This window comes from Diadema antillarum, unplaced genomic scaffold (assembly GCF_040938485.1).
Source record: "Diadema antillarum isolate AM-2024a unplaced genomic scaffold, OU_Dant_1.0 seq00000082_RagTag, whole genome shotgun sequence".
NCBI lineage: Eukaryota > Metazoa > Echinodermata > Echinoidea > Diadematoida > Diadematidae > Diadema > Diadema antillarum.
Window position 1 is genome coordinate 1,381,472 of NW_027271175.1, and position 23,581 is coordinate 1,405,052.

The 23,581-nt window shown below is 37.5% G+C and overlaps 1 protein-coding gene across 1 annotated transcript in view; it reads left to right on the top strand.

Moving 5' to 3' along the window:
• The window catches only part of LOC139726274 (branched-chain alpha-ketoacid dehydrogenase kinase-like), a 51,596-nt gene that overhangs the window by 7,944 nt on the left and 20,071 nt on the right, over positions 1–23,581 (top strand). Inside the window, exons 5-9 of the mRNA XM_071637344.1 lie at positions 11,525–11,644; positions 12,392–12,490; positions 14,890–14,963; positions 16,766–16,894; positions 18,571–18,660. Of these exons, the coding sequence (XP_071493445.1) occupies positions 11,525–11,644; positions 12,392–12,490; positions 14,890–14,963; positions 16,766–16,894; positions 18,571–18,660 (512 nt within the window). The remainder of the gene's footprint in view (positions 1–11,524; positions 11,645–12,391; positions 12,491–14,889; positions 14,964–16,765; positions 16,895–18,570; positions 18,661–23,581) is intronic.

The window sequence follows — 23,581 nt, forward strand, 5'->3', positions numbered from 1 at the left end:
AATGTTTACTCATTCATGTGTGCTTGTATTCAAGTACTAGTAGCAGCTGTTCTGTATGGCTTTTTTAAAGCTTGTAATACAAGGTATTAGTAAATGTTGTTAGATATACAGTGTTAACAGAATGAAAAGCCAGATTGTAATAAATACTAAGGTGATCCTTAATGTGGTTGTAACAGCTTAATGAAATACACGTTAATTATGACATTTGTACAGCACCTTTTCAAAAGGGTACAAAAGCTTTGCATTTAAAGTAACAATATACTGGACACAATAAACTTTATTTGATTTATTTCCACCATTCACGAGGGGAAAAAAGGAAAGAAATAGAAAACGTGTGGCAAAATGTGTACCAATTACACAGTCATAGAGTTGACAGTGAAAATAAATGAAGATTGAATGTACAATGGACATTAAAAACCTTTATTTGACATATATACAATGTAGAACTAAATGCATTTATACCTAGTGGTGTAAAAAGAGATAATTAGCACCAGCAGAAATAGTGAAACAGATAGATAAAAGTATTATCACACACAACATTTAAAAGCCATACTTTCACACAGAACATCAGTTTGGATTCAGAAGTATCTCTTTTGTACTGTCTTTTGAATACTTACAAAGTGATAACATAATCTACGCTGTAGTGTGATAGGTTTGAACATCAGCGTACATTGTATACATTATATACATTTAATGTACGTAACTTGCACAAACTTACATTGGATACACTAACCTTCTTTGGATATCAACAAATAAACAGCCATATTTATAATGGAATATGAGCAAGAAACATGACCACTTTTATTATGGAATAAAGTGAAAATGTTGCATTAAATCAGGGGTATATGCTTTGGAGGAAAGAAGGTCTACATCTATAGATATAGCAAATCGTTATAGCCAGGCTCACACTTAATGTGCAATAACCGTCAAATGCAATACTTTGAAGAAGATTTCAACTTTCCTCTAGATATTACAGTGTAGAAAAATAACCAAGATAGAATGCAATACTGGTTTGAAAAAGAATGTTCTTGAATCAATTCATACATTGTAGAAATTGGAACTGAAATTTAATGCTTAGATCAAAATCAAATTCAAATGTAGATCTGATCAACATGCCAAGTTGCCAAAGGAACCCCATTTTGTTGATTAGATTTGATACAATTTTATACTGAAATACCAATAGAGAAGAGAAGATCACACTCCTAGTATTATCATGCATTGCAAAAGGTGTGCTCACTTCAATGTCTGTGTGAATTTCTTGAGTCGGTACGCAGCGGCTGTTATAACGGCAGTCTCATTCATTGACGCGGAAATGAGCACACAGCGAACCTGGGAAGCAATCTTTTTTGTATACCATGGTACTATTGATTGCCGTCTATGTACCACCTGCCCCTATCTTGATTTACTCTCACTTGTGTCACATGACCACAACATGTGAAGACTTCCCCCATCTGACGCGATGATGTCACTCTGAGGGGTGCTTGGCGTTCCAAAAAGCCCATATTGCCCTGACTGTTCAAGACAGCAGACGTGTATAATGCCATCGATCTCCCAGCTGAGGTGACAGACAAGATTTGCAAATCAAAGTGAAGGGCATCCAAGTGCCTATAGATACATTTCAAATAACATAGATCATATCATGGAGTCGTCATTCCAGTATTGATCAAAGAAATATGTTGTGAGATTTCATGGTAGCTTCATGATAAACAAACAAAGAAACATCACTCTACAAAAGGTTTTCAATAAGTCAGTCACTCAGGGATGCCAAGTTCAAAAAATTTTTATGACTGAGATTTTCATGACTCGGCATCTCGGCGTGCGAATGTGTGCGCGAGGGAGGGTGTGGGAGGGTTTTTTTCCTCCTCGCACAGTAGGGAACTTTTTCAATTTCTAGCTCTTAATAGTGCGATCAGGTGCATAAGTGACTATTTTGTACTTATTTTGACAGACAAAAGGGAAATATACCTTCAATTGCAACTACCGGTATCACTTTAATAATCCTTTGAGCTATGCTCATTATTATAAGCCCAAGTTGTAGACTTCGCCCGATGCGTGAGAAAAATGGGTGCCATGCGTGAGATCGTGAGATGACCCCTAAATGCTTGAGTCTCACGCAGAATGTGTGAGACTTGGTAGCTCTGCCAGTCACTAACAATCACAAGCCACATGGCTCTGTCTTTTTATGGCCCTTTCCTAGATACATGCTTGCCCATTGTTTCAATGCACTTTTAAGGGTAGTCTGTAGGTAACCTGATCTTCAGTTTCCCGCTACAAATTGAACCAAGTAGTGCAAAAGCACTTCAGGTTCTTTATCAAATTGAATTGCCTGCTAGACCGCCCAGCAGTTCCCAGCAAGTAACTTTTGCATCCATTTTCTACTCCATGTGCATATATGGGTTTATTACTCCAGTACCTGCTCTGTGGAACCAGCAAGTTGCTGGCAGCCTTGATGTTCCCATTCATTTGTGTATTATCTCAAAATATTTTAGCATTACTTCATGCTATGACATCAACAAGGGATTAGGTCAAAAGGTCAGTTGGCGGGCCTCTCAATCTCCAATTGTGCTTGTCTGTTTTCAAGGTTATAGGCTACTGTTTTGTTTTTAGTAATTTATCTTTTCACCTGTGGTATATTAAAAATTAACATGCTTTTAAAATTGCAATCAGATTTTCTTTGTCCCCCCCCCCCCCCCCCCCCCCCCCATAGTAGCCTACCTGTAGTGTCAGGCAAATATCATGAGCTTAATTTTTATGACAGCACAAGCAGTACGCCTACCTGCGTCAAAAGAGTTTTATACTGGAGTGATCATTTGCATTGTAAGGAAAAAAATTGTCAGTATGTTCTGAAAGTGAGGCTAACTGAGTCATGATCCTTGACATTGCTCATTTGAGTGTTGAGGTTCAGCAACCCCTGCATGCATGTTTCCATGTGCAGTACCGTTCACATACCATCAAGGTCTGCCATGTCCTAATTACGCCATTGAACATGTGTATGTGTGTGTGTGTGTGTGTGTGTGTGTGTGTGTAGTCAAAGTCATGCACGCATTGTTGGAAACTGAAACCGACCAGGAATGGGGGGGGGGGGGGTGTGAAGGAGGGGGATAGAGTTACATGCAGAATTGACTTGTGTAGTCCTCTGGACATAAATTTCTTTTCCTTCAGACCGTGTCAACGGACCAAGTTTTTACTATTGATTTCGAAGCTGCAATTGGTGGCCATGCAACCATGAAAAAGTCAGTAGAGTGTGGCAAACATCCAAGCCAGTGGGTGCAAAAGCAGTCACTCACATGCAGGCGGTGTTGGGCAATATTCCATAATTTATACAGATGTATATTTCGTGTATCTTTAAAATCTTGTCTGTTGCCTTTGTTAATATCAAGGCTGCCAGCTCTCGGGCAATCAGGGTGTGAGGCTCATGCAATGCACCCAATTCTAATTATCTCACTTTTACAGATGAATTCTCTTGCTGAACCCCATAGAAAGTTTCCCCAAAAAAGTGTAAAATCTCAGATATTCCAAATTAACATTCAATGTGTTTCAAGGTCCGAAATTTCAAGATTTTGCGGCGCGCACACTCGTATTATTCTATAAATCATGACTTAAAAGTATGCACCAGATTTTACCATTCAAAATATGAAATTGTCAAAGCTCTCTACCATGGAAGGGGGGGGGGAACCCCCTCTACAGCACCCCCAGTCCCTATAGATCCCTTTAAGCTTAGTCGCTCCCTCTCCTTATTCCAAACTCTCACTCATAAAGGTTGGCAGCCCTGCAATAGACCCAGTGAGCATTCTTTTGCAGGGTGTCTCATGGATGCTTGCAGGATGAACATGTTATAATATCTTTAAACAGAATATGACTGCCCCGGCTTACCTGGAAGACGTTTCATACAAATCCACTGATTATATGTGCACGAAGTACACATTGTGTTTTCAGTGGTTTTATAGAAAAAGCTGTTCATAATCACATAATTGTAAAAATACGTGAAGCATGCTTCTCTATGTGTTTGGAGTACAGAGTGTTTGGATGCTGTACTGAGTTTCATTGCCGACAGCTATAATCATGACAAATATCTTTCAATAGAACATCTGTGTCACAAGCTCGTTGGCGTGTAGGTCAATCAAACATGCATCGTCTCTCAATACACTGACATACACTTGAGTCCATACCCATGTGTGTGATATGATCCATGTGCCAATGAAGAATTATATAGGTCCAGCTAAAAGCTCTCCCCCTTCTCAATCATGATTTAGAGTCAGACTGTTCAGACTGAATACATGTACACCCATCCAGAATCAAGAAAAACCCAATTTGGAAATACCCTCCTCCCACACAAATCAAGTTTGTTTTCACACTTTCTGAAATAAACACGATAAAAGAAGAGATTATTGGTGTAAAACATGTGTTTCAGCATTTACAAACAAGTTCTTTTCCCATCTGAAAGGATGGACTATTGACCAACTATAATATTGACATTTTGAGCAAAGATCTGAATTGAAACATTTAATACCTGTCATCATATTGTTTCTTACAGGATCTTGAACCGGCTTCAAAAATTACTGAATAATGAACCTTTTAAGTTTACATTGTGTGATAGTCAAAGATGATATGTGGATACAGAGCTGATGGATTTTACAAGGAGACATGACTTCAATTTTAGTACACTTGGTACAGTGTAAAACAGCAGAAAATAGAGAAAACTTTAATACTAATAGTCATAATGGACTTGTGATTTAACTCAAATTATGAGGCATGAGGGATACATTATAATTTATTTGGCGATCACCCAGCACCTTTCTGAGTAACATCCCCCCCCCCCCATCCCTTTTCATTTCTCCTGGGTGCAAACATTTGCATCATATTGAGGCCCACTCACATTACCAGTTATCAATAACCCCCTGCAATTTCTCATGTTACAGAATGGGCCTTTTGGGAGGTTGGTATAATCAAGGAGCTTCAAACAGACCTGAAGCTCCTTGGTATAATGTGATACTGGAACTACACTGTAGTGCCATTCAGATACAGTTACTGTACTCTGTCAGGTTACTTTAATACTGATTTAAATTAACATATCACAGGGTCATTATTCTTCACTTTATTTACATCCCAGTAAAAATGCACATTAAATGCAGTTCAGTTGTTATCATGTCCTAAATCATTAGCATAGAAGGACAGGTTTGTTTAAACAGAAAATGCATCAAACTGGGTCAAATGCCTTTCTAGTAAGACAATGTAGCCACATATGACAGTGACAATGTGTAGCATGCAGAGATGCAGTGTGTAGATTTATTTATAGCATATCGATGCAACATAACATATGATTCCCTTCCCAATAGGTTATATTACATTACAATACTTGATTTCATACAAAATGGATATCGCACTGTAGGCCTACTGTGTTTCAGACGACTTTGAAGTATACTGCCAACTCACAAACACTGAAGTACCAGTAACTCTTTTCCCATCAATATGTGGTGATACGGTGAGATAGTCTAAATATTTGTTTCATCCAAATGATTACCGACAGATATCACCTTTTTCCTGTCTTATGAAATTATTTTTCTTTCAGCTAGAGTTTCCCATTTATCCTTGGAAGTCATCATCCAAAAATGTTACATTTTTTCCCAGAAATGAAATCATTCATCTTTTACATGTTCCACAGTAAGCGTTTTTTGCAAAATCAAAATTTTACATTACAAAAAATTTGAAATGAAATCAAAGTTTAATACCAATCAATTCAACCATCACTTGCACACAGGTCAATGTTTGGGACAGTTAGCATTAAGTTTTTATGCAAATACACAAAAATATGAAAATAGGAGCCATTTCGTTCATTTGTTCATTTTTTTTTTTGTGTGTTACTAGGAATACAGCTTGCATTACCAAGTATAGAGCTAATTGTCGATACATCAAGCAATCGAAGTTGGAGGTGGCTGAATCTTACCCCCCTCCTCCTCCTCCCCCCCCCCCCCCCCCTAATAATGATCTGATCATCTGACAGCAATGATAAGTAAGAAGACATGCTGTTTAAATAATAAACGAGAAATATTTGTGGTGTGAAAATTTCATGAATTAGAGTCAACAGCCTTTTTTGAGGTAGGAAATTTTTGCAAATTGCCACCACCATTCAGTGTATAGTGTAGACAAGAACTTTCACATGAATTTGATTGTGTGAATCTTGGCTCCTCACAAAATTGCGCAAAGTTCTCATTTTACAGCGTGTTGAAGATGACCTCGATTGTGAGTACCCTCTTAATGAAATCCTGTTTACACACCATAAGGCCTAATATATACATTCATGCATTTTGTTGCATATAACTTGTCCTTAAAACACACCATGCTAGTATCACATACAAATCCCTCATTCATTGAACCCTTCACAACTACAGCCTGCCTTATAGCTGTCCGATTGTGATGCCAGCAACATGATATTATGGTGAACTCCACTGAGATTAAAGGGTAAAGCTACTATCTTGGCTGAGGTTACATCAGCACAGCATTGCTCATCACCACAACCCACTATTTGAACACTAGTTCACAGCATGCACCCACTCCTCTGCCCCCCTTTTTTTGTGGGGAGGGGGGGGGGATGGGAGAAGATAGTTTAGATGAGGCATTTATCACATCCAAGTTCAGGAGATGTTCACTTTTTTTTTCAAAAAGGAAAATGTTGACAGTTTACTTCTTTTCTGTGTTAAACTTAAATCTGTCCTTAGCCAGTTTCTTGATATTCATGCCCTTTTTCCTTTTTTCCCTTTTTTTTTTTTGGGGGGGGGGGGGGGTCTTAAATCATGGTGCATGTTCATATATCATCTGTGCTCACGTGGCAAAACACATGACTCCATTATTCTCTAGTGAATGATGGTAAAATGCTTGATGTTTCAAGCTGCCATGTCTCTGGTGGTGACCTCCTTTTTCCACGCCCATGCCCTCCCCATGCCATGAACCACACACTGAGGTCAGGGTTCCACTGCCTTTATCGCACTGCTATCACAAGATCGTCATCATAGACAAAGAACACAAAGTCTGTAGCTGGAGTGACTCCCAATTACTAAGGCACAACACACAACAACGCACCTGACATTTCTTGGAAAGTGGCGAGGGAAACCCTCTCATTTAAATCCATCAACCCGATTTCCACGGCAAACTGTGACTCAGTCATCGTATGCAGTATGAACAAAAAATGTCACACACATTTAGTATTAGTGTTTCCATAATTTAAGCACAGCGCACTTGGCATTTCTTGGAAAGTGGCAAGGGGAAGCCTTTTTTTCTTTTTAAAGCCATCAGTCTGATTTTTACTGCTTGCTGTGACTCAGTCATCATACTTATCCATATATGCAATTTATGATTATGAACAAGAATGTCACACACTTTGGTATTGATGTTCCTACTTCTAGTCATGTGATATGCTTGAAAATGTCTACAGCTGTGTATAATCCTAGTGTGTAATATTGAATTGTAATCCAAACATTGATTGGTACTCCAAATTGTTTTTAGGTCTATTTAATCATGATTTCTCTCACTGTAACACTGTTTGGCTGATCATCATCCAGATTACTTTAATTGCAGTAGTAATAAATGTATTACAACGTAAGTGTCAGGTACAGTTGTACCAGTGTAATTAAGCAATGCTGTCATTACTTTCAAGCAATTTTAATCATGTTCATGATCATTGTTTATACTCATGATTGTCATACACCGTAATTATTACAGTGATCCCTCATGATTTAGGACACTGACATACAAAATTGTACTTGAAACAGCAAACTCTTGATGTAACAAAGAACATTTCATTGGTCAGAGGAAGTTTGTTATTTCATGTAAAGTGTCCACTGCACTATCAGCTTCACTGCTCTACACAATGCCAAGAAGTCAAAGTGGTTAGATTGTAAGGCTTGTTTTTATTTCAGTTCAGAGCTTGTGACCATTCTTAGTCATTCTGCATTTGAATCATTCAAGATCTTGGTACCATTTCTTAGATTGTGTTGTAATAATTTCAAGAATTACACAAATTGGACAATAGTTATATGGCTACCAAATTTATATTCATTGATACCTGTATTTATTTGGCAATAAATCCTGGTCCTTCGAGACTTTTTCCAGACAGATATGTGTCTGTGCCCTCCATTTATCAAAGGGGACCTCTGGATGATTTTCAGACTTTTACATTTGAACATATAAGTTAAACTGAGTGCAGAGTTTCAGAATTTATAGTGATTGGGATGAGGAATGAGAATATTTTCAAAACTTATAACAAATTGCAATGAACAAGGATGATGACATGGCAGCCTCACCAGAAGAATGCATGAGTTGAGGCTCAAGGAAGCAGAACAAAAGAAGAAAGTACCAGTATGCATAAATTCTTCACAGGTGAACTTGTTGAGTAAGCAGTATTGTAATGAATTACACTGCTACATTTCTGAAATATGTGAGGCTCTGATGTCATCAACACTGTTCCGTGTAATTTGTTAAAGATTTTCAGTTTGTTCGCTTATCTGCTCAAGGACAACAATAAATTCCACGAATATATGAGCTGTCAATGTATGTACTACATGATGTGAAAATATTATGAAAATCGTTTGGAATTTCCCTTTTTAATAAGTCATAAATGGATAACACTGTATGTGAATCAAGTGTTGTACAAGTAGGTTTTCTTTTCACAAGTTGATAGTCTTGTTTAAGCCACCATCAGATATTGTATTTTAATACTGCTTTGGTATAAATGTTGATCCAGTGTTGCCTTTTGCAGTGTCATCTTTTGTTTCATCAAGCAGTCAAGGGTAAGGAAGCATTTTAAGAAGGTATCTACAATTTATGAATTAATGTCCCATGTGATCTAAATAGCAAAACAAGTAGAACATATCATGTAGTTTATATTACAGTTGTCCCTGTTTTTTAATTCTGGTACTGTGGTACCTGTATGTTAGAAGCATAAATTTCCATTCTCTGCACATCTGTGGAATCTACAGACACCTGCAGGGAAATAATTCTGATAGATCCATGGCATTTTAAGGTCAAAGACAGTAAAACCATTTTTCCATAGATGTTCCAACCTTCTGAAGTTCTATCACATAATATTCTTTGTATTTGTTTTGTTTTTGTTTGTTTGTTTGTTTAACAGCAAGGAGATATTTAGGTGTTGTAATGTTGATAGGTCTGGTAATTCTGTGAGTCTTGCGTTCAATCAAAAACATGCATACCAGATATATGAGATATAGTGAGGTGTGTGCATACAAGTATTGTGTTTTTTCAATATCCAGTTATGTAGATATTGTTGATGTGGATAATTGATGGCCTCATAATACCTTTAACTGTCATGTAACTGATATGACTGAGTCACAAAGTATGTATTATGACATCAAATTTGTCTTGCAAGAAATTATGCTGCAAGTGCTGGGAGAAATGAGCTAACCAACATATGCATCATGGATTTTATTTGAAATACATCATGAAATTCCAAGATGTGTGTAACAACCGTACAACAGAGCTGACACCTATTTTCTCACCTATCTTTTCACCTATGTCGTAAAGTCCTGAAAACCTCTTCACATCTGAAATTCTGTGGAATACACATTGCGTACAATAGATGTTTCTTGGTCGAGGAAGCTAAATGGGATTGTCTCCAGAGGGAAGCCTTCATTCTAGAATTATGTTCATGAGATATGACTGCACCATGAAATTGATCTGTTCATCATATCACTCCAGATAGATAGAGTCATATGTGCATACTTGCCAGAACAAGGATTTTTACACACATACTCTACACTATCTAGAATGTGCCACATGTAATGTAATGTAATGATAAACACATCACATAAAATTCAGTGTAGACATCACGTGTACACTCAGGTATGTAGTAGTACAGTAGTTGTAGTCTACAGGCTTTGCTCGCTAGGCCTTCTGTTTCTACTGTAACACAAAACATGGTGTCAAAATAGTGTTAGGTGTCTGAAGTAATGCATCAAATGTCAGGTCAAGAGTGTGCTGTTCTATAGCACTGAGAAATCTTAAATGTTTGAATTATATTTAAACATATTTTCTGTGTGTTTTGTGCGCGAGGTATCCCTCCATCCACTTTGCCTCCCGATTGTTTCATTTAATTTTAATAGAGGATTACTTTTAAGACTTGACACACTAATTTTTCACTTTGCTTGTTGCTGCCTTCATTGCATTATCTGTTGCTCTCCATACACGTACATGGTGTGGATGCATGTATATGATTATTACCGGAAAAGATTGACAGTCAAAGAAATGTCTACCAATATCATATGATTGGTACATGACCCCTTGTACCAAAGGAAGGTAAAGGGGATTCACAGCAAGTGGAATTATGTGATGCACAATAATTTGTCTTTTATTCTGTTCGTCGACTTTACCGAAAATGCTTTACAAAGTAAGACTTAAATCATGATACATGTGCTAAAAATGCAGGGAATATGACTATAAAGATGATGTACCTGTACTACAATGTATTTGTTTGATTGTACATAATAAAAGTGATCAACCATGAACATGACAGAGCTTGCCCCATGTAGGTCTTGCCTCATCCCCAGGCCACCTCATTGACATTTAAATACATATACCGGTAACTACATTTGTATGTGAAATGAATTGCACGTACAGCTAAACTGGAATTGAAACAGTCTAGAGCACCAGTCTGAGATGGGAAAAGAGGACAGCATGATTGTGAAGTATACATGTATTAATGTGTGGCCCTGCTGGCTTGCAACTACACTGTGCTAGATTGAACAACCAGTTGAGAACATTAATCTCAATGAATTAGCTTGCCTGTGGTCCTGGGAATCTGTGGGAAGGCACAATATTTGACGATAATAATCGGCTCAGATTTGATGCAAATAATCGCAAAAGATGATATCAAGTTGAAGTAGGGGCTGTTAGTGATTAATATGAAGGTTGATTATGAATCTTTTGTAGTTGAATACCATCAACTCTCATGTATAAGGCGCACCCCCAACCTTCAAAATTTTATAGACCGATTCTGTGACGCGCTATGTGTATTTTTGGCATGGGCAGGGCATTACCCGGTGTCTTAGCCGACCCCCTCCCCTCTCCCCCACCCCCTTCAGTGCACGGAATGAAAAACTGATGCATGGTTGTTTTAGCCAATGGGCGTGTCGTACTGAGTGCACAAACGCTTGATTAGTGCGCGAACCTTTGTTACAAGTGCGCGATAAACATGTTGCCCAGGGAGTGGGGGAAAGGAGGGGGGGTCAGCTAAGACACCGCAAAATGAGCTCATGGCTGCGCCCAGTGCCACAAATTGTCTGCTGCCCTCAACGAACCCGAATCGGTCTATAGGACAAAAAAGGTGCGACTTACACATGAGTTTTTATGGAGAATTGATAGATGAGGAGAGAGAGAGAGGGGTAAAATGTAGAAAGTTAGACAGACAGGTAAAGATGAAGCCAATTTGTCTAGAAGGTCATTTTTTTTTAAAGAGAATCATCACCATGACTTTGACGATACTTTGGACTGTTTGTTCGTCCCCTTGCATGCATAGATTCGTGACATGGAGACAGAGAGACAGTACTGTAAGATGGTGAAGACACTACTGGATGATCACAAGGATGTTGTCACTCACCTGGCCGAAGGATTCAGAGAGTGTAGAAAGCACATCACGGTAGGCTTTCTCAATTCTTGATGTTTCGTGTGTGATTGCTCAGGGGTGGATCCAGGGGCGCAACTAATATTTCTGGTGCCACTTCCGCGGGTTTCATTTCATTTTTTTCTTTTTATTTCTTTTGTTTTTGATGAAAAATAAAGGGGGGAGGGGGAGCGGGCGCCGGTTGCACCCCCCTCTGGATCCACCACTGTTGCTTGTGGGTGTCCTTGAACTGAGACTATCATGACCTGAATGAAAAGTGAATGATCGAACTGTCATACTCTCACTCTGCCAAAGAGTTGTAGATTTCAGCCTACAAGATCTGACCTACACTTCCAAGACATGTAGATTTTCAGATGATGGTGTACTTCATTTCAGACAGATGTCACCAGAATAAACTTGACTAAAATACAGTCACACCATACTATGTTTTTGACATGATGCTGTTTATGGTTCATTATATCTCTGCTACAATATATCTCTGCTACAAAACACTAGAAAAAGCACTAACGATGAAATGTTAACAAAATGGCCTCTGATTATCATCTGTCATCAACCTCCCTCCCAATATATGAAGAAATACAACCTCTTGTATATTTTTAAGCATTTCTACAGATGACTTCTGAAAGTATAAGTTCACTTTGATATTTGGGTTGAGTGAATGCAGCGATATCAGAAGAAGACATCAGCGAAAGTTGCATCATCTATTCATAGACTTTTCACACCCCAGTGAGAAATATGTAATGGTATACATGTATTGTTCAGGATGAAGAGCTGATTCATCGCTTCTTGGATCGTATCCTTACATCACGGCTCGGAATCAGGATGCTGGCGGAACATCATCTCGCTCTGCACCAAGACAAGGTAGTAATCCCCTTCTCTTAAAGGGGAAGGCTAGTAACTGATCAGTGGGAATCAGTAGAAATGCTGGGAGATGATTGTTCCAATCCTTATGGGATTCATTCAAGAGTTCATTGTATATAATCTAATGTTGTGTGAGAATGATTTGCTTCAGAACGGTCTCATAAATGTGCAGATTAATGCTCCGTCACTGACCAGGGACGCTAACCTGGAAGCATTAAACTGCACATTACTTGAATATGAGACCATTCTGAAGCAAATCATTTTCACACAACAATAATAATAATAATAATAATACATACAATTTCTATAGCGCCGTTCTCCACTTTGATTAAATGCTCAAGGCGCTTTACAATTGTACATCAAAGCAAACAGACTGAAGATACAAGTACATCACAGTAATAGAAGAAGGATGAAGAAGCAGAAAAAAAAGACATGAAAGTCTGTGTTCAAAAGACACTGGTCTTCAAAATGCACTGCTAAACAGATAGGATTTTAAATTACTCCTGAAAGATGTTATAGATATACAATGAACTCTTGAATGAATCCCATCTCCCAGCATTTCCACTGATTCCCACTGATCAGTTACTAGCCTTCCCCTTTAATTGATCCTGCCTCGTGAATAGAAGCTATCATATACAATGTACAAGTTATTGTATTGGGCATGGACACACTGTTTCAATGTGAGGTGACAATTTGTGTCAAGTTTGAATGATTTTTACTAGGCATTATACTCAGTCAAGATCAAAGACATCAAAAGTAATATACAGTAGATATATAGTGAAGAAGAAGTGAAATATTAAAGGTATTAGCCCACATTTGTAAACCTGCAGCAATTGGTCTCATAGTTAGCATGGAGTTTGGGTATGATTGCAGTAACATCTGTGCAAAATTTCGTTCCAATTAGTCCATTACTTTTATAAAAATAAATGAAAATGCACCGTGTGCATGCGTATAACGCTCGCTAGCTCCAGTCCACGTACGTACTACACATGCATGCGATACATGTGTAAGTTACATGTACGTAGCTAGCCCGCGCTTGTAATTCGATTTTGGGTCGGGTTGACCCAGTTTGAAAATTGATTTTAAAACGATGATTTTCTCTCTTTTATCGAATGGTATAGACAAAGAGCAACAGGTGAGGTATGTTACTGTTATAACTTGTACTTGAAGTCATATTGGACCTGTTTTATGCAGTTTTGATTTTCGTGGGTTTGCAAATGTGGGCTAATACCTTTAAAGGGACTGTACAGTACTGGTTGAGGTGGAGATTCATGTTTTGAACATTCCTAAGTGAGATAATGAGAAACCTCTTGTGAAATATGAAAGAGCATGTATTTTAAGAAGGATTCAACGTTTATTCAATGAAAATTGGTTTTCAAATGGCTGAGATATTTAAAAAGGTGATAATGATAAAAGGCGACAGGCCACGCCTTTTATTAGGATCTCTTTATTTCACCTTGTTTTTGGATATCTCAGCCATTTCAAAACCGATTTTCATCAAGTAAACTTTTGATACCCCTTAGAATTGCATTCTCTTTGACATCTCATTGAGTGGTTTCTGAATTTCTCGCAAAACGTTAAAAGCTAAATCCTCACCTCGACCAGAACTGTACACACCCTCTAACATCAAACCCAAGGAATGTAGTTTTTTGCGCTTGAGTTGAATCAGCTTACCCTCTATCCAACACCTACAATGTACCATATGTCCCCCAAAAAAATTATGACGGGAACCTCTGCAACGATAACTTTAAAAATAGTGATTCAATCCAAATACAATATCAGGGTATGAAGCTATAAGTTATTACCTACAACTTTCAGAAAACCCCATTCGGTTTGCTTCAGTGGTCAAAGAGAAATGAGGATCTTTGTAGAGCATGTCAGGAATCCCTTCCTTCCAAGTTCTTTCCATTATATTCACACATTTATGCAGTTCCAAGATCATCTAAGTGCTAAACTTGGAAGAAACAGACCCACAACATGCTTTACAATGATCCACATTTCTTTATGACCACTGAACCAAATTGAATGGAGTTTTCTGCAAAACATACATGTAGGTAAGATGTTATATTTTTAGACCCTGAAATAGCATTCATACACTATACAGTTTAATCACATTGAAAGTTATCAATGTGGAAATTCGATAGTAATATTTCTAGGGGACAAACTGGACAGGCCATCTATTAGAACAATATGTTACGGTAGATGTTGGAATGGTATATAATAAATAGGGCTAGTCTTCAGATAGTTCAACCCTTGTGAAATGTCCTGTGTTTTGTATACTGTGCTTGCTTTTTTTTTAACCAAATGAATGAATTTGTAGTCTGCATGAAATGAGAATGTCAGTCAATGGTTTTCCTGCATTGTATTTTTTCTTTTTTGTGTGTGTTTCTGTGTCATAGAATGACTCCATAGGGATCATTGCCACCAAAATGACACTGAAGAATGTAATTGAAAAGTGGGCGGGGTTTGTAAGGTAAGTGTTCAGTGCATATTCTACAAATATTGCTACTTCAAGGGATGTGGTTTAAGGGATGGTATAGTATTGGTGGAGATGAGGATTGGGCTTCTAACTTTTTGTGAGATATTAAGAAACCACTTATTAAACAATACAGAGCATACCATTCTAAGAGGAATACAGAGTTTATTTGATGAAAATTGGTTTTGAAATGTCTGAGACATCCAAAAACAAAGTATTACTTTGTTTTTGAGAAACCTTTTAAGAAATATGAAAGAACATGTAATTCCAAGAGGAATTCAATGTTAATTTGATGAAAATTGGTTTTGAAATGGCTGAGATATCCAAAACAGAGCAATCCTAATAAAAGGTGGGACCCACCTTTTATTACGATCGCTTTGTTTTAAAAACAAAGCGATCGTAATAAAAGGTGGGTCCCACCTTTTATTAGGATTGCTCTGTTTTGGATATCTCAGCCATTTCAAAACCAATTTTCATCAAATTAACATTGAATTCCTCTTGGAATTACATGTTCTTTCATATTTCTTAAAAGGTTTCTCATTATCTCACAAAAAAACCTAGAAACCTGAAATCTGGTCTCAACCAAAACTGTGTGATCCCTTTAAGATTTGCCCAGAGATGCTCTCTCAACAGTGCTATGCCCCAAGATGGAGTCAAGAGGCATAACACTGTTGACAAATCACTGAGGGCAAATAGTTTTGACTGTGACCTGAAATGAAGCAAGCGATATTTGTTTATTATATACTACATCCCATTTGATTTAAGATATTTATGCTAAATTAAGGCATTGCAATGAAGTTGTCATGCTACAGGTCAGAGAAATTACGTAGAGTATGTAATTTCACAATGCGCAAATATACAAAATGCACCTACACACACCTAAAACTGCGAACTGACCGTCGGGCAGTATATTGAAACTAGTGACTGCACCTTTGACCAGAAACAATGAAGTAATTATTCAAATTCATGAAATTCTTCCGTCGAGATGTTTTCATTGCAACTGATTTACAAATTGCCCTACATCAACGTAAATAAGCACTGAATTGATCAGTATTTTGGTAGTAGCCATGATAAAAGAAATCATGGGCGTACATACTCGAGCAGGATTCGAACCTACGACCTCCTGATCTCCGGACAGACATCATCTCCGCTAAACCACCGAGCTTCCGCGCGACAGCAAGTGTTGGTTCTAATCCTTATAGTATGCAGCGGGTACTGCGTAATTATTCAAATTCATGAAATTCTTTCGTCGAGATGTTCAATTAAGTAATTATTTATGTCGATGTAGGACAATATGTTAATCAGTTGCAATGAAGTAATTTGTGACAAACACGTACATGTAGCAAAGAAGATCCACTCGACATGTATTATTAAAGTCATATGATTAGCTGTAAATATTTTGCCATTGCATTCCTTAATTATGCAACCACAAGAAAGCATGAAAAATGATGAAATTGGTGATTAAGATTATTACAGTTGCTATCATCAAAATCATAGTATTAGGAATTCAGATGGTAATAGGGGATCTCCATAATCTCCATATTGACTGTACAGCCATGCTGCTGCTGTGTTGATGTCCATGGCAAAATGAACTTGAAGCTGTATCAAGTGATGACATATTCCTGAGCCTATTATATTTTGATATGGGCAAGGGCTATCATATTTTGATATGAGCAGAGGGGCACTTTATCTTGAATGGGCAGTGTTGGCGATGTCGGGCAGTATAGTTCGCATGTTATATAGTGGTAGAGCATAGGGTTTTGCATGCATGCTATGGCCTCATGAATATTCATATCCAGGGAGCAGTGTGAACTGAGGTATGGCCACGCACCGAGTGTGAAGATTAACGGACATGTCGGAGCCACATTCCCCTACATTGTCCAGCCCCTGGACTACATGCTGCCTGAACTCATGAAGAATGCTATGAGGTGAGAAAGGTTTTTCTTCATTTATTATTCTTATTTTTTCTTCCACTACCTTTAATAATGTACTTGTGTCTGCAAGATTAATGTTTTCTTCAAGTTTGTGGGAGATTTTTCAAATTGTTTTGTCCATTGATATGTGTTGTATTTTTTGTTAAATGCTGATGAGAAATAAATCTGATTTCCATTCAAGTCAATACATGATTGAGAAAGAAAGTAAAGTACTGTTGAGATGTCATAAAATTACATGACTTTGTACAGTGAAAATTGTATTGAAACCATGCCTCTTAGTCACTGTAGAATAAAGAGTCTAGTTCTGTTCATGATTTATTGTCGAGCACGAGTAGTTTGCAGCTCCTAAAAATCAAGATAAAGACCTAAAAGACTTAAGCATTATTTGATCTATTTCTATGCCTTTTAAATTCATGTTCCTTCTTTTCAATACAGAAGCAGCAATTTTTAGTTATGAGGTTCTTCTGTTGTGTTAACACTCATGATAGTATGTCAGTGAAATATATCAGGCTGTAGAAAGATCCCATTTGTACAGTGCACTCCTGTTATAACAAACACAGTTATAATGAAATTCCTGTTACAACGAAATGAAATTCTGGCCCTGAAATTATCAACTATATATCCTTCTATACTTTATCTGTTCAGCTATAAAGAAAATTCGATGTAAGGGAAAAAAAAAACTGCTGGTCCTAAGGGCGTTGTTGTAACGAGGGTCGACTGTAATCGTGTTTGTGAGCAGTTTTTCACAATCTCCTAAGACCATATGCTGAAAACAAAAAACACATTTCAATCAACAATGTATCACAGACTCGATGGCCCTGTTATATCCAACCTGCTCCTAGAAATGTGCCAGCATGTATGTACAGTCAGCACCTATGGCATGTGTGGTAAGGGTGTATCCAAAGAGTGTCGAGTATGTTGATAGAGGTGGATTAAATGTCAGGCTAAGCTCTGCTCCCCGCCTGTAAACATGGTTTTGTGGTTAAAGGGATGGTAACAATTGGTTGAGGTGAGGATTCAGCTTTAAACTTTTTGTGAGATATTGTACTTAGAAATCAACTTGTGAAATGTTAAAAAACATACAGTTCTAAGAGAAATTCAAAGTTTTTTTGATGAAAATCAGTTTTGAAATGGCTGAGATATCCACAAACAAAACTAAACGAAGTGATCCTATTAAAGGGTGGATCCCACCCATTATTAAGATTGCTTTGTTTTGGATATCTCAGCCATTTCAAATTAACCAATTTTCATCAAACAAACTTTGAATTCCTCTTGGAATTATATGCTCTTTTATATTTCATAGAGGTTTGCCATTATCTCAAAAAATTATATAAAAAAGTTAGAAACCTGAAGCCCAATCTCAACCCAAACTGTACCATACCTTTAAAGGATTAGGACAAGAAAATGCCCAGAATCGAGTGCAAAATATTCAATGATAGCAAAAAGAAACAAAGGGACCATTAACTATGTATTGAAGATGACTGGAGAAGCATGATCTTTATTTGCTTTCTTTTATCAGCCCCAAAATCTTCCCTAAAACATTTACAAGTGAAATCTTTTTCTGCCATGGGAAAAGTCTGAAACCTAACTTCCCATCCAGTGAGGATGAATGCATGTAATGAAGAAAGGTTTCTCTCTGAATCAAGTGATCCTCTCAACCTACTGTGTAGAGCCACTGTTGAAAGCCACCTGGACACGCCCATGAACCTACCGGACGTCGTCGTCACCATTGCCAACAACGACATCGACTTCATCATCAGGTGAGTATTTCCAGGAGGACGGTGATTTTGTATGGGGTTTTAAGCAGGGCTCCACACTTGCCTTTTGTTTAGTGGCCCGATGGGGCCTACAAAATCCTCACTTTCAAAGTTTTGATGGCCCGAGAGAAAAATTTGGTGGCCCGAAAAAAACAATAAAAAACCTAAAAAGTCCTGTTTTTCCAATGAGTCAAATATTTAAGTTTTATAATAGTAAGCATTGGAAGTTGGACATGTCTGCTCATAAATAAACCTCAACAAACTCGCAACACTCACTCTCAGGCACTCATTCAGTCCTTTTCATCCATTCTTTAAACAAATTTAACTGCTAATTTCCGGCGCAAAAAGTTACGAATTTATTGACGTACTTTTCAAAAAAATTTGGTAGCCGTAGGCGGGCCACCAAATTTGCTTTTTTTTTAAAATTTGGTGGCCCGACTTTCATTTTTGGTTGCCCCGGGCCACCGGGCCACCGGGCCACTGAGCCACCATTAGTGACGAGCCCTGTTTTAAGAAATATTTCTTCCATGGCTGTCACATTAGGAGTAAACATTTGCCAACATGAACATTAAATTTGAAGACATTCAAGTGTTCATATTTATTTTAATAGGGATGATATTGAGGTTTTTTGAAAAAAATCAGGAATAAAAATTTTCAGGTGAGTTAGATACATAGAAATAGCAAAACGTGTACAGACTCGAGAAAAAAAAAATCTGAAATCAGATTTAAATCTACAGAATATCACGCTTGAAGAGAATAAAATCACTTGAAGAAAATTGTTGAGGTTTCAGTAAATGGCACTTTGAACAAGAAAGTTGTGGAATTTTACAGTTTAACATGTTTTTGTACACCTTGATTATTGGTCATAATCACATTTTACCTACAGTAAACATTGTTTCCTGCTAGTGATTATACCTGCACACAAAATTGCACTGAGTAGTGTTCTTTTAAAATGTAATGAAAAATAATGTAGTACATATCCATTACATCAAGTTTCTAGAGATGAAATAATGAAATAAATCCACAGTAATGGCTTTTCAGTGGGAGGACGTGTGGTTGATAATTCCTGACCAAAAAAAAAATACAGGTATATATTTTCTTCTTTTTTTTCCTGAAGCCGAGACATCATCACTAATGTAGTATGCACTTGCAGTATCATTATGTGGCTGTAACCAACATCAGTGTTCTGTAAGTCTGCAAAACTTCGAATTTCCAAAACTTTTCTATTATTGTTCAAATTTAATGACACTTGCTTTGTTCTGTATCTTTTTGTTTATATTCTGTTTATGACAGTCAATATGTAGTACATGTATATGAAGTTATTTTCACACAAGGAACCTACAAGTAACAGATCAGGCAGGGGTCACATGAAGTTACTATCCATGAACATTTAGAGTGCTTGAGTTTTACTAAAGTCTCATCATTATTGATGTTCAAAAATGTAACTGTCTTCAGTCTATTTTTTATAAAGAATGTTTTGATCTTTAAAAAAAAAAATCAAACTCTGGGAAAAACAACTTTAATACAAAGGAAAACAAAAGGGACCTAATGGCAGGATATCAATTTGTACCTTGAAATGTTATCCTTTTGAAACCATGTTGAAACCTTTTAGTCACTGCCACAGCAAATATTGACTGGAGATTTCCAAGAGAAAAGAAAAGGGGAAAATGTATGTAAAGCCAAAGGATTAGCTTGATAGCATTAACATAGGCATAACTTGACCAAACATAACCAAACTTTTGTGCAAAGAACTACCAACACAGGGATACATGTGGCAAATACTCGTTAGTGCATGTTTTTTTTCTGAAGATTCATGTTAGAGTGCCGATAGAATATACCATTAGAATATTTAAACAAAATAGTATCTTACATTTGAATACTGCCAAAAGAATATCTTACATTAGAATATCTTCAAATACATTGTTATAGAATGTTTGCCCCCAGAAATTCCGCATCTCAGCCAGTTGCAGAATACATGTACAACATCGAGAGCCAGTAGAAAGGCTGTCAAGGATAATAGTCCAGGCTAGATGGCACCCAACCTTGTTTTTTATGCCTCCGCCACGAAGTGGTGCCGGAGGCATTATGTTTTCGGGTTGTCCGTCCGTCCGTCCGTCCGTCCGTCCGTCCGTCCGTCCGTCCGTCCGTCCTTCCGTCCGTCCGTCCTTCCGTCCGTCCGTAATGAATTTTGTGGACAGGGTAACTACCAAAACCTTTTGAGGTATCCTTATGAAACTTGGCATGTATGTGTATTAGGGGGTGAAGTTGTGCCTATCAACTTTTGGGTGCACATGCTCAAGGTCAAAGGTCAAAAGGTCAAGGTCAAATGCTTAAAATTTCACTATTTCCCCCATATCTATGCAATGCCTGAAGATATTTTCTTGAAACTTAGTGTATACGTGTATTACCCAATTAAGATTCTCTGGTGAAAGTTTGGTGTCATGAGGTCAAAAGGTCAAAGGTCAAAAGGTCAAGTAAAATGTTAAAATTTCACTTTTTTCTCTGTATCTTGTAAATTCTTCAAGGTATCTTCATGGAACATAGTATATATGCATGTACTGACTGGCAGTGGTTATCTAGGGAATTTAGGGTTCATGGGGTCAAAGGTCAAGGGCAATACTTCAAAATTTTACTATTTTCTTTATATTTATGCAATGCCAGCAGGATTATTTTTTTAAACTTGATGTATGCATGTATAACCCAATAGAGATTCTCTGGGATTTTTTTTTTGCCAAGAAGGTCAAAGGTCAAAAGGTCAAAGATCCGGTGAAAGTGCTGAACTTACTTCTTTCTCCATATCTCGGAAGTGGCTCAAGTTATCTTGAAACTTAGTACATATTTATGTATGTTCTGCCTGACAGTGACTCTCTTATAAATCAAAGGCCAGATGAAAATGATAACAATTTACTGGTCAATACAGAAATTGTACTTTTTCTCCATACCTTGACAATTACTTAGTGCATAAACTTATGAAAGGGTCAAAGTCAAGTTAAAGTTCTTAAATCCCCAAATACATGCTCTCCTATTCATCCAATTAAACATTGGTCAAGGAAGGTAAACATTCAATACATTTGTGACAAACGTGTCATTTTAATATTTTGCCAATTTTGTGAAAATGTAATCACACATTGTCCACATGTACTATAGACCTATTAGGAGAATCATGCATTATGGCGGAGGCATACCAGTCGCCATAGCGACATTTCTAGTTGATATATACAATGTTTTTCGATGGTTTCTTGTCAATTCGAGGGTGCTGATTCCAAATCCGGTTGATGCCACTCGCGTAACCTTGAGCATTTTCGGCTAAATGCAAAAATCCAAAATGGCCGCCAAATATGCTAATTTGGCCGTGATAATCAGAATAAGGCGCATTCTATTACCAATTATTCCGCCAAACTTTGTACATTTCCTTTCCTAGAGTTACTCCATCTGTATTTGCAAGAGAATTTTCATTTCATATAGGTTCATTTGGTATTTAAAGCTCATTTTCAATTCAAAATGGCCGCCATTCCTATGCTCATGTACAATATGAATGGCAAAAAAAAAAATGCTTGGAAATATAGAACAAATTTACTGTATTTCCAGTCCCGTACCTACGCTGTTATAAAGTGTTGTGTGTGCAACACAAATACTGGATGCCACTAACAATATAGAGGGCCTACATGTATTTTTATTCTTCAAAATGGTCGCCATTCTTATTCTGTACAATATGAATGGCAAAAATATATGTGGAAATAGAAAGCCAATTTGCTGGGTGTTTTTTTTTCTGACATCCAGCTACATTGTTCATTAAGATCTAGTGCTGATCATATATCTGAAGGATGTTCTCAACAAAACGTTATTCTTTAGTGATGCAAAAGTCCTTATTTACTACATAAATTAGGATTATTACTAGGAATTTTGAATGGTAACCCTTACGATGTTTAACACAATTTCTTATCTTTTATTTTGTTTCGTCAAAGAATATAAGTGCACTACACATCACGTAAAAAATCAATATACCATCCTGTTCTGCATGCAAGTTGCATATAAAAATGTAATACTAACACAATATTAAGTACCTACATACGTGGTATTTATCAAATAATGTTGAAAATGGAGGGGAAGCTAGAAAGCAAGGCTTCTAACAAGTATTTTCACTGAAACCATTATTAATAGGGTACAGAAAAGGTGCAAGGAATTGGTGGGGGGGGGGGTCCTGAGGTGAGTTTGAAATGGATCATAACTTCCATCACTTTTATATGATATAATTTAAACGTACCGCCTTGATGTTATCGAGCAAACTTGATTTTCTTCTTGAATTAAAACAACAACAAACACACAGGTATAAACGAAACTGTCCAAACGCAATACCTTTCAAACTATTCAAAACCAAAGACCAATGTGAAGTACCTCTTTCAATTCTGCCACACTTCCCATGTGTTTATTATATATACTTTGACATCATGAGGTCATTCATTCTCGTCTTAAAACCAAAACTGTTCATTTTTTATTGTCTTCAAAGATCTTTTTAATTTGACGTTTGGCAGCAGGCGACATCAGCCCCAAATTTGCAAGATTCTATGGCTAAGGATGCATATCAGTCCTGCAAATGCCTTAATTGCAACCACATCTGATAATGTTCAGCACTTCCATGACTTCCTCAAGGGTCAGAGGGTGATTATTTGCCATAGGACCAGGATGAAAGCCCGTTGAAGCCGTCTGGCTTTGTTGCCAGGCCAGAGATGTATCAGAGATGGCCTCAGACCAGCATCTGCACCATCCGGTTTTAGGGTCAAAGCTTTCAGTGATGGGGAGAGGGGGGAGATCTAGATTGGCTTGTAAGATTTCAGACGCATTGATGGCAGGTTCCTCGGGGGGGGGGGGGGGGGGGGGGGGGGGGGGGGGGAGGCATTCCATTAAGCTTTTTGTCAGATTTTTT